Consider the following 12,013-nt stretch of genomic DNA (forward strand, 5'->3'; position numbering starts at 1 on the left):
GGCTGGGAAATGCTGTTTGTTTTTCCTTGGAAAATTTTGATGGAAATGATTTTCCCCCCTACGGTTTCATCCACATTTTCAGTGGAAACTTTCCGCTTCTTGTGCAACCTCCCCACAAAATCTTTTGACCAAAGCCTTTCCTTTTCGGAGGCAGAGGGGGGGGCGGTTTAATTGGGGGACAAACATTCCAAACTTTTCCAGGAACGTGGCTGCTTTCTGCAAAAAAAAATGTCATTTGAGTGAAACCCCCAAGAAAACATTTTGGTAGAAAACTGTCCACCCACCCTCTTTTCGAGCTCATTTCCGCCTCTTGAGCTAAGAAAGCAACACAGGCTTTTGACAGCTGGCTGCTGTGGACAGCCCCCTCAAAGACCATTGATTCTCCGAGCACAGAGGAAAGCAGAGGGGCATGAGCTAGACACACGACTGTCTGCACTGGCTCTGCCTGGTGCTCCAGGCTGGGATTTGCTGCCTCACTGAGTTAGAGTCGCCATCGAATCTGAGTAGAGTCAAGCGTCCAACCCTCAAAGAGCAGCTGGGGCAGAAGGTACAAATTATTCAGCCATTGGCCAATGCCCAGGCAGTGGGCAGAAGTGGGCAGATTTCAACAGAGACAATATTTCCTGATAGAAGAGGTGTCAGTCATCTTAGCTCAGACACAAGGACGGTGCCTTCACACCCAGCTCCCTGCCTGTGACCTTTGCTGGCAATGGCTGATGAGGGAATAATCTACACTTACCTAAACCACTCGGCAGGCTCTCTGCCCAGCCACATGTTGGCCCCGGCTCAGCATCACAGTGAGTGCCTTTCCCTTTGTGGCGTTTTTTCAGGGGTGTGGATTTGGGGAGGCTGAGATTCCATTTTTGCGACTGTGATGTTGATAAATAGCAGGTCTAACTATGCACGAGGGGTGAGATCCCCATCTGGTGCAAGCGGGCATAGCTTCACTGACTTCAATGCATTAAGTCCGGATTTACACCAGGGTCACGGAGATCAGAATTTGGTCCTAACTCCACTGACTTCAGAGGGGTTGCTCTGGATTTACCTCTGGTCACTGAGGTCAAAATCTAGCCCTGACCCGATTCATTGCAGTGGAGTCACTCCAGATTTGGAACAAGGTAACTGAGAGTAGAATGCAGCCCTGACTCAATGCATTGTGGTGGAGTCACTCCAGATTTCAAACAGGGTCACTGAGATCAGAATCCAGCCCTGACCCAATTCATTGCAGTGGAGTCACTCCGGATTTGGAACAGGGTCACTGAGATCAGAATCCAGCCCTGACACAATTCATTGCAGTGGAGTCACTCTGGATTTGGAACAGGGTCACTGAGATTAGAATCCAGCCCTGACACAATTCATTGCAGTGGAGTCACTCTGGATTTCGAACAGGGTCACTGAGATCAGAATCCAGCCCTGACACAATTCATTGCAGTGGAGTCACTCCGGATTTGGAACAGGGTCACTGAGATCAGAATCCAGCCCTGACACAATTCATTGCAGTGGAGTCACTCCGGATTTGGAACAGGGTCACTGAGATCAGAATCCAGCCCTGACCCAATTCATTGCAGTGGAGTCACTCCGGATTTGGAACAGGGTCACTGAGATTTGTGAAAGAAAATAACCTGAAGACAATCTAATGTCTTTTTCAAATCAGCTTCATCAAACCCAGCATCCAAAACGCTAAGATGTGTTCATCCTAATTGCATATTTATTTCATGGCATCACTACAGGGCAGATGTAAGTTGTGTGACTGCCTCAATTGTGCATTTCCAGACCAAGACTCCTTTTCAGGGTAACCTTAACTCTCAATTTTGGGGCATGCTTGGTGGTAGGAGGATTAGAACACCCCTGGAGTGCGTTTACCATTAAATTAAGGATAAAATATACACTCCACCTTCACATTGATTTTTGTCTGAGCATCACTATGCAGGGCCAGATAATCAACAGGTGCAAATGAGCTCTGTAGACTACGGTGGCGTTTCAGCTGATTTGCACCAGCTGGGGGTCTGGGTTTAGGTTCCTCTAGCCCAGTGGTTCCCAAACTGGGGTTCGTGAACCCCTGGGGGGTTGCGAAATGTTACAGGGGGCTCTCGGGAAAAGAGTCCCTAATGGCAAACAGAGCTGTCTCTAGGAACCTCGGGCAGCGCCGGGCCAGCAGCCCGGAGCCCCTGGACTTCCAAGAGCTAAGCAGATGAAAGCAAGCACATCTATCACACTGAGATGATTTAAACTTCAAGACTCCTTAGAAGAAATGGAAAGGGAGGGGGATATTTTTTGCTGTTTTTAAAATTAAATAGGCAGCTAATATTGTTTTTAAAACGATGATGAAAAACAAGTGCAAGCTTTGTTGTAACGTGCGTCGTTTGCCTGGACTGCTCAAGATCTGAATGCTTGTGTAGAAGGAACTCTTTGAGCTGGCTTCTTAAACCCCTTCACGCTGTTTCACATTAACATAGACTCATAGAATATCAGGGTTGGAAGGGACCTCAGGAGGTCATCTAGTCCAACCCCCTGCTCAACGCAGGACCAATCCCCAATTTTTGCCCCAGATCCCTAAGTGGCCTCCTGAAGGACTGAACTCAAAACACATCTGATACTCGTTGATGAAACATAGGAGCCTTGTCTTCTAACAGGCTTAATCAACGTGATACAAGCTACAAAATTGTGATCTTGGAAGAGTGTTGCCATTTTCATAATGGAATAAAAATACTGTAATGATCAATAATAATGTATAATAAATATAATAGTGTGTAGTAAGCATGTCATAAAAACAAATTGTATATTTCCAACATCGCTGCTTTTATCATTTATACTCAGGTAAAGGAGAAAATCCTGGGAAATTTTCATTTTTAGGAGCGGGTTCGTGAGACTGGACATTTTAGTAAAAGGGGTTTGCGGGTTGTTAACGTTTGGGAACTACTGCTCTAGCCGGTCGGAGAAGGTCAGCGTAATGCTTTGACTTGTTTCCTGGGCTGGTAAACGAGACAGTGTCTCTGAACCCTTCCAAACCAGTCACAGTCTAAGAGCCAGATTGGCACTGGTGTAAATCCTGGTTGCCACTGGGGTGTACAGGGCTTTGCTGATTTATAGCAGCTGAGCATCTGGCCTTTATGCCTTGATATATTTATTTATTTTCCCACAATGCTCAGCACCACACGTGGGACCAAATTTGCAGGGGATCTCAGCTTTCGTGTGGGCTCCCAGCTCAGTGGCTAGGTTTCAGGGGCGCCCAGCGCATTGGGTGCTAATCTCTGGAAACCCGCCCATAGACCGTCACAGCCGGCGTTGCGGTTGGACTGGGAACATCTGGAAAGCTGTCCCCTCAGACACCGAGCCCTGATTGTGGGTCCTGACGCCTTGCAAATCTGGCCCTGAGGAAAATGTGACCCCAGTCAGTGGCGGATTTAGCGTTAACGGGGCCCTGTGCTCAGCTTCATTCTTGGGGCCCCTCCTTGGGACCCAGCCAAGAAAAAGAACACTCGCTCTGATCTCCCCACCCCCAGGACCCTCTTTTTCATTCTTTTCTTCTTCATCCTCCTCCTATAAGTAAGAGGAAGTAAATGAGAATAAAGTGAGGGATCTTGATTGCTCTTGTAGCCTAACTTATTTTTCCACAGACCACTTGAAAATCGCCGAGGGTCTCGACGGCCCACGTAGGGATCTTTCCAAATACTGTTTGTACCGTTAGCCAACGAGTGTAAAGTACTTTGGATAAGAGCATTGTATATAAAAAAATTTTAAAAAACCACTGGGGTGGGGGGTCTGGCCAGGACTTAGAGTGAAGGAGGGGGCTCAGGGCTGGGGTTGCAGGGTCTGGGAGGGAGTTAGGATGCAGGAGCAGGCTGGGGGTTGGGGTGCGGAGTCTGGCCAGGAGTTAGGGTGCGGGAGGGGGCTCAGGGCTGGGGCAGGGGGTTGGGGTGTGGAGTGCTTACCTGGGGCAGATCCCGTTTGGTGCGAGGGGTGGGGGGAGATGTGGGAGGGTGCAGTTGTCAGGGAGGGCAGCGGGTGAGGGGGGTGCTGGATTCAGGGCTGGGGGTGTGGGCTGGGATTGGGGAGGTGCTCCCAGCCCACTGCCCCACCGCAGCCCCCTGCCCTGAGAAGCTCACGGCACAGGGCTGGTGGGGGGGATATGTGTAGGGGGAGCGCGGGGGCCCCGCTTTTGCTCCGCCCTGCCCTGATTCCACCCCCTTCCCCAAGGCCCCACCCCTGCCTCTTCTCCGCCTCCGCCCCCAAGCGCACTGCGGCCCCGCTCCTCCCCCTCCCCCCCCAGAGTGACCTGAGCACTGGCAAACAGCTGTTTGGCGGCAGGGGAAGCGCTGGGAGGGAGGGGAAAGGGCGGGGCCACAGCGCGCTTGGGGGAGGAGGCGGGGAAGAGGCAGGGGAGGGGGGAGCTTGGCTGCCGGTGGGGGCGGAGCCTGCAGCAGGAGCCGCCAGGACCAAGCTTCTGCCCCCACAGCTGCCCAGCCCTGGGGCCCTCTGTCGTTGTGGGGGGGCCCCGTGCCAGGGCACCCTGTGTTTTACTGTAAATCCGCCTCTGACCCCGGTGCTGAGTAACTGCAGCTTTACTTTGCACAGACAACGATTTCATGCCGGCTGTGGGCGTAGCGAGGGCAATACACAGTGGGTCACAGTATATGATACGGCTCTGCCCTCCTCTGCCGTCACATTGCCCGGCTGGAGTGCGGTCGACACGTACTGAGACCAAGAGGAAGGAGCAGGGAGGCCCAGGGGGGAAGGACACTTGGAAGACCTGCGTTTAAGTCCTTTATTGCACACGCCCTGTGTCGTCTTGCACTAGGCACGTAGGGTCGACTTCCACAGCTACTTAGGTGCCTAAGCAAGCTGGCTTCAGCAGGACTTAAAGACTTGAAGCTAGACAAATTAAGGCGAGAAATAAGGCGTGCATTTATAACAGGGAGAGTAATTAACCCGTGGAACAATTTACCAAGGGTCACGGGGGATTCTCCATCACTGACCATTTTTAAATCAAGCTGGGACGTTTTTCTGACAGCTCCGCTGAAGGCATTATTGTGGGGCAGGTCTCTGGCCTGTGCTATCTAGAGGTCAGACTAGATGATCACTAAGGTCCCTTCTGGCCTTGGTATCTACACAAGGTGGGGATAACAGCGCTGCCCTGTCTCAGAGCAGGGCAGGGAGGGTAAATATTTCCCGGGTTACGATGAGGCGCTCAGCTGCTACAGAAACGGAGCCAGGTGTGTTCCTGAGGAGGACAGAATTCTGCTACCGACTCCAGTTCCTTCTAGAGTCGGGCTGACTCCTGGAGGGGATAAAAAACAGCAATGAATTTTTAGTCCCTAAACCGATCAGCTATGGCTCTGAACCACCGAGGGAGCAGAGCTTTCACTGAGTGACCATCCAGAGGCAGTCCCGCTCTAATGAGTCAGTGGAAGTACCTCTTTTGGCTGGATGTCCTTGTTGCTAAGGTACCAGACTAGCACGTGGGAAACCTGGTTTTGGTTCTTGGCTCTGCCACTGACTCCGTGTGTGACCTCAGTCAAGTCACTTAATTATTATTTGTATTAGCGTGGCCTCCAGAAGCCCCAGTCGTTTACCAGGACGCTGTTGTGCTTGGGGCTGTACAAACCCAGGATAAAAAGGCAGTGCCCTGCCCTATGGCATTTCCAATCTAGGCCTAAGACAAGAGACGACAGAAGGTGACAGACAGATGGATAGGGGAGAACAACGAGCCCATAATGAGCTGTGGTGGCTGCACCCTCAGCCTAGCCATTGTCAAGTTTTTTTGTGGGCTTCACAACCAAGGAGAGCGTTGGTCTCTCCGGCCTGGGACGGACAGCTCCTCCCTCTCTCTAAACCGGGATGGCAGCACAAAGGAATCCCTTAGAGGATGATGCCTCCTGCATACGTGTGTCACTGATCGATGTATTCTGTGGCATACTTTCGTCCGACCACGCATTGCCAGGCTCGAGGCAGAAAATCCCAGGTGAAATTCCCAGCCCTGTGTGTTTCAGGAGATGAGACGAGATGATCGGAATCATCCCGTCCTGCCTCAGTTTAGATATCTACTCAGAGCTGATGGTTTACACCAGTTCATTGTATCTCTATATGATCATTAACACGCACACCTCCCCGCCCCCACGCACACTTCCGGCAGTGGGTTTCCTGAGCTGCTGAGCTGAGAAGAGCAGTGTCTTCTCCACCTCCGTCTCAGAGACTTTTGCAAGCAATTTGCTCAGCTAGACCCAGTCAAACAAGGGGGCTTGTTTCCACTGACAGGCGAGACCTGCAAACAGGCCAGGCCAGGTGTTAAAAGGCAGAGATGTCGCCTTGCAGATGTCAATGGGTGTGGGGTGCACCACAGACAGTTGTCTCCCCTGGTGCATGCAAAGCGGCTCTGCATTTCCCCCCTTGCTTCTTGCAGCTTGTCCGCAGTGTCCGCTTTGGCATTGGGTCAGCTGTGCCGGGAACATCGTCCTGCTGGGAGCTGTGATAGTCCTGGCTGTCCTGGGTGAGTAGCCCCCGGCTGTGGGTTTTGTGCTGCGGCCCAGCAACACAGCGGGAACTCAGCACACGTTGTTGGGGCTCAAGGCAAGCGGCGGCCTCTGGCCTGGGTGATACAGGAGGTCTCTTCTAGCCTTGACATTTGTGATTCTGGGACAACTGTGCCAGATTCTCAGTTGCTATAAATTGCCATAGTGTCATTGATTTATACCACCTGGGGATCTGGCCCATGGACTCCAATGGGGCTACGGCCGATTCACACCAGCTGGGATCTGGCCCATGGACTCCGATGGAGCCATAGGCGCTGACGCCAGGGGTGCTCCGGGCCTCAGGCACCCACGGAAAAAAAATACAGGCGGCTCAGCACCCACCAGCCACCGTGGTTCGGCCTGGCCCCAGGGCTGGCTGCTGATCAGCTGTTCGGAGGGCAGGGGGAGGGGGCGGAGACAGTGGGGAGAGAGGATGGGGAAGGGGGATCTCAAGGAAGAGGGTGAAGTGGGGGCATGAAGAGGCGTAGCAAGGGCAGGGTTTTGGGGGGAGAGGCGGAGCGAGGGTGGGGCTTCGGGGGAGAGGCGGAGCAAGGATGGGGCCTCAGGATGGAATGGGAATGGAGCACCCTCTGGGAAAACCAAAATCAGTGCCTGTGGGTGGAGTTACGGCGGATCGACACCAGCTGGAATCTGGCCTTCTCTTCTCCAATGTTTCACTTCTTTTTATCTTGAAGTTTCCCAGCACACATCCCAGAACTGCGAGACGGCACCAGTCCCGCAGACGGCTCAGAAGAGCGATTCATGTGAGATAAATCAAAACGCAACGGTGTGCAACTGTGCATTGGAGGATTTCCAATCCTGCCTGAAGCAAAAGTTGTGTGGGGTGGAAACCAGCTCAGCAGGTAACCCCCGCGCATCCTGCATCCAGCCCGTCACTCGCCCTCACTGTTACACACCCTGATGTTTACATAGAGCCGAGACACCTTCGTTCCCACCCCCTCTCTGTCCCATCCCTCCTTTCCTGAGCCTCTGTAATATCGCCAGGGACCTACACCCTCAGCTGCGACAGCCCGTGGCCAGTCAGGGTGGGCAGAGCCCTGGCAGCTGGAGCCATAACAGTGTAATAAGATTTTACAGTTCTTTAGCTGATCCGTGTATTACACGTGTAACACCCAGAGGCACTAACTGAGATCAGGGTCACACTGTACCAGGCGCTGCCCAGACCCACAGCGAGAGACAGTCCCTGCCCCAGCTGAGATCAGGGCCCCGTTGTGCTGAGAGCTGCCCAGACCCACAGCGAGAGACGGTCCCTGCCCCAGCTGAGATCAGGGCCAGCATTGACTGACATTAGCATACTCCCTACTGAGCCCTGCAGCACAGCGCCCCCTAGCCCTGCACTGGTGCATTGGGGTCAGCCGTGGCTGCAAGGTAGGCTGACCAGATAGCGAGTGTGAAAAATCGGGACGGGGGTGGGAGTAATAGGTATCTATATAAGAAAAAGCCCCATATATCGGGACTGTCCCTATCAAATCGGGACATCTGGTCACCCTCCTGCAAGGTGAGAGCACCCTGTATTGAGCCTCTGCCCCTGATAACCGAACGCAGCTCCCCCACGCACCCCCACGCAGCGCCACACTGGGGCATTGGGGCCAGCACTGACTGTGAGGGGAGAGCGCCCCCTGCTGATCCTCCTGCTCCGCTAACCTGTAACACAGCGCCCCCTTGCATCACACTGGGGTATTGGAGCCAGCACTTCCTCTGAGCACCCCATGATGTTATGGTCTTGCCACGCTCCCCAGAGCTCTGCCAATGCGCTGCGCTTTGTCTCACTATAGCATGGCGTGAGAAGGCTCCGTGTGTCTCTGCCGGTGGACGAGGAGATCCATTATTTTAATAACTGTTCCATTTCGCCCTCCAGACGGCTCCGGGTGCAAACTCTGCCCCAGGCACTGGGTGCCGCACAGGGACAGGTGCTACCGGCTGTCTGAAGTGAATAAATACTGGAGCCGGGGCCATGATGACTGCGCACGGAGGGGATCTCACCTGCTAGTGATCCAGGACCGGGAGGAGCTGGTAAAGAATGTATTTGTGTCCTTGTGAATGAGAGCAGGTCACGAAGCCCTCTTTTATTTTTCCAGCAACAAACTTTTGAAAGTAAAATTTTCATTCACAATTTTTCTGTTTTTCACAGGAAAAATTTTAAGTGAAATGAAATGTTCATTTTTTTCAGAATTTTGACAGATATTCTCCATTTATTTTTAATCATTTTTAACCATTTAAATTTTCAGTAGTGCAGAATTATGGATTTGAAGTATTTTTTATCCATTTTTATTGCTGTAAATTTTCACGGTTGTGGGACATCATGGGGTGGGGTTAGACACTGGGCAGGGAGGTTGGCCCATAATTAGTTAATGACAGTAGCTGTTGAGATTCAAAGAGGTTCAGCTTTGTAGCCGTCAACATATCCAAAGTAAGGATCCTTAAATCAAACGCTAAGTTCTCAAGCAACATTTTTCTTACCTTGCCTCTCTGTAAATTTTGATTATTGTCCGTGGAAATATTTGTCATCAGTTTGTGTGTGTACGGTGAAGTCAACGTTTGCTGATAAAAATCGAATTGTCCCAAGCCTATATATTTAGGCTTGGGCGATTAAATTTTTATATAAATAAATACATTATATATATATACAAATAAATAATAATAATTATATAAATAAATACATTAATAGTAGATCCCAAAACATTTTACAGTGTTAAAAGGATTAGGTGCAAACTGGAGACAGGGATTGTTCAGCTATCACTGGGATGCGGCTACTTCTGGGGTGGGGCAGCTAGGTAACAGCTGTATGGCAATGCTGCACAGGGTTTGTTCTCTCGGTACAGAATCCGATATGGAAAGAGGGGCAGTCGGTGGATAACAGCTGACATGTTTGCCCAGGGCTGAAATGCTTTTAATCATTTATTAGAGCTGTGTTAAAAAAAAAAAGTCAGCATAAAAAAATTGTAAACATTTTCGTTCAAAAACATTGAGAATGTTTCCTGATGTTCACTGAAAATGATGAACAAAATTCATCAACATCTTGGTGGAGGGGAACAGGACTGACTCAGTTATTAATTAATGGTATAAATTGTTTGTTGTGTTTACTTTCAATTGGAGTTTCATCTGGTTCTGACTTGTTGCCAGTAATAATGATCAAAACCCAAACTAGGGATCAGGTCTCATTTGCGTCGTGAGCAAAGGAGCCAGAGAATTCTACCTTGTTCTGTTCCCTCTGACACCTTGTCCATTTCACAGGAGTTCATACAGAATATTACACGAGATCAAAATCAGGTGTGGATTGGACTCAACATCACATCCCCAGGGAGGAATTGGACCTGGGTGGATGGTTCCCCGTTCAATCAAACACTGTGAGTGTTTCCTGATAAGTTTTTTACATCAGTCTGCAATAAATACATAGGGTGAGACCGTGGGCTCCATTAAAGTTAAGGGCAAACCTGCTGTTGGCCTCCATGGGGCAGGGATTAGACCCACAAATCTTACAGTGTAAGGGCCTCAATCCTGCAAACACACATGGGCTTACCTTAAACTCTCTCACTGAAGTCAATGGCAGTATGCGTGGGAGGAAAGCTAAGCAAATGCATACATGTTTGCAGGATGAGGGTCTCTGTTTGCATGGCCCCATCGCTCCTGGGCAGAACTGGTTACAAAATGGGGAGAAACACGATCTTTTCAATCTTTTCTTGTTTTTTGTCAACATCTGAGATTTCAAAATTCAAAAGCTGATCAGTTTCAAAACTGAGAACATGCCAACTGCCTCCATAGATGGTCAAACAACTAGGCAAAAAAGCCACTCAGAATTCATCAAAACTTTCCCGTTTTTTCACTGAAATTTGAAATTGACTCAACTTTTCATGTAAGTTTCAAAGCTGAACATTTGCATCTGTTCTAAAGATTGGCCTCTCTGCCCTAGCGCTCTGATTCATCACTTTGCTGCAAGTTTCTGTGCCAAGTACATCTCTCCACCAGGTCTGGATTTGAACATATCAACTCGTTTCATGTAGTAGCCTATCTGGGGAAGGACTAGAGATGACGGCTGGAACCCCGGCATCCTGGAAGGAAGGAGAAGAGCTGCAATAGACCCTCTTCCCCACCTCTAAACCCGCTGATAGTGACTGTCTCCTTCACTTCTTTCACAGATTCCTGGTATCGGGTCCTGCTGAAGAGAACAGCTGTGCTGCAATACAGAAGAATCGGATCCAGTCTGAAATCTGCAACACTGACTATAAATGGATTTGCCAAAAGGAAGCTGTGCCCATTTAAACGGGTGGATTGGCGACCTCCATATAAGGAATGGCGAATATCCTGTGTTCTCATCTTTATTTCAGCTACCAAAGCCCCAGGCAGTGTAAATCTGGGTAACGCCGAGAAAGTGAATGACACAAGGCTGATTTACACCCATAGGGGGTCTGGGCCCATTGACTCTAATGGAGTTATGGCCAGTTCACACCAGCTGGGAATCTGGCTCTTTGATTATTTTTTTAAAAAATAAATATATAATTTTTTCACAGTGCTTCTAATATTGTCTTCAGAGTATTCAAAGATTCCTGGGACATTATTGTATACTTTATGGTAACGCCTAGAGTCCCCAGCTGAGATCAGGGCCCCGTTGTGCTGGGCACTGAAGACACACAGGGAGAGACAGTCCCTGCCCCAGCTGAGATCAGGGCCCCTTGGGCCGGGCGCTGCCCAGACACACAGCCAGAGACAGTCCCTGCTCAGGAACAGAATTTTTTTCCATAAAAATGTTTTCCATTTTCAGAAAAAAAAATGGATTCTCTTCAGTTTTCAAAATTTGAACTTGGAAGGAAGTCCCAAGGGGAGTGGTGGATGCTCCATCTCTTGATGTCTTGATGCCTTTTGGGAAAAGGCTTTTAGTCAAGCACAAGTCACTGTGCTCAGTACAGGAGTAACATAGTGAGGTTCCCTGGCCTGTGTTATTTGGAGTGGTTTCTTGTTAACTCCTTATGCTTAACCATCTCTTCCACCTTGTTTTGAGCTGTGACACTCTGAGGACCTTTCCCAGACCTGCAGAAGAGCTCTGTGGACCTCAAAGGCTTGTCTCTCTCTCCAACAGATCCAATAAAAGATATTACCAGAGGTGATGCATGAGGGGCAGAGGGGGAGCATGCGGGGTCACGTGCCCTCATCCCCAGATTTGATGCTTGGTTTGTACTGAGCATGCTCACAAGGACTGGGGATGGATCGCTGGATGATTACTGGTTCCGTTCATTCCCTCTGAAGCGCCTGGCATTGGCCACTGCCGGAAGACAGGACAGTGGGCTAGATGGACCTTTGGTCTGACCCAGTACGGGTTTTTTTAAAACCCATCCAAAGTACATTTTGGGGTAGAAACGTCTGGTTTTGAAAAGGCTTTTGCTTTCAACCCCAAAATGTTTTACACTTTCACTTTTAACAGGTCTGTTGGGGCCTGTCATTGTGCACTATATCTATTCACTATGGAGGAAAGCATTGTCAAGTATCAT

At 49.9% G+C, this 12,013-nt stretch overlaps 1 protein-coding gene across 1 annotated transcript; it reads left to right on the forward strand.

Moving 5' to 3' along the window:
* Nucleotides 1-688: 688 nt before the first annotated feature.
* Nucleotides 689-11,049, forward strand: LOC140897644 (killer cell lectin-like receptor subfamily B member 1B allele A). Its single transcript, XM_073310523.1, has 6 exons — nucleotides 689-797; nucleotides 6,401-6,487; nucleotides 7,205-7,372; nucleotides 8,389-8,543; nucleotides 9,765-9,877; nucleotides 10,667-11,049. Exons 1-6 carry the CDS (start codon nucleotides 710-712, stop codon nucleotides 10,788-10,790), a joined length of 735 nt encoding a protein of 244 aa, XP_073166624.1. The 5' UTR covers nucleotides 689-709; the 3' UTR covers nucleotides 10,791-11,049.
* Nucleotides 11,050-12,013: the final 964 nt, after the last annotated feature.

This window comes from Lepidochelys kempii, chromosome 14 (assembly GCF_965140265.1).
Source record: "Lepidochelys kempii isolate rLepKem1 chromosome 14, rLepKem1.hap2, whole genome shotgun sequence".
In the NCBI taxonomy this organism is placed as follows: domain Eukaryota; kingdom Metazoa; phylum Chordata; order Testudines; family Cheloniidae; genus Lepidochelys; species Lepidochelys kempii.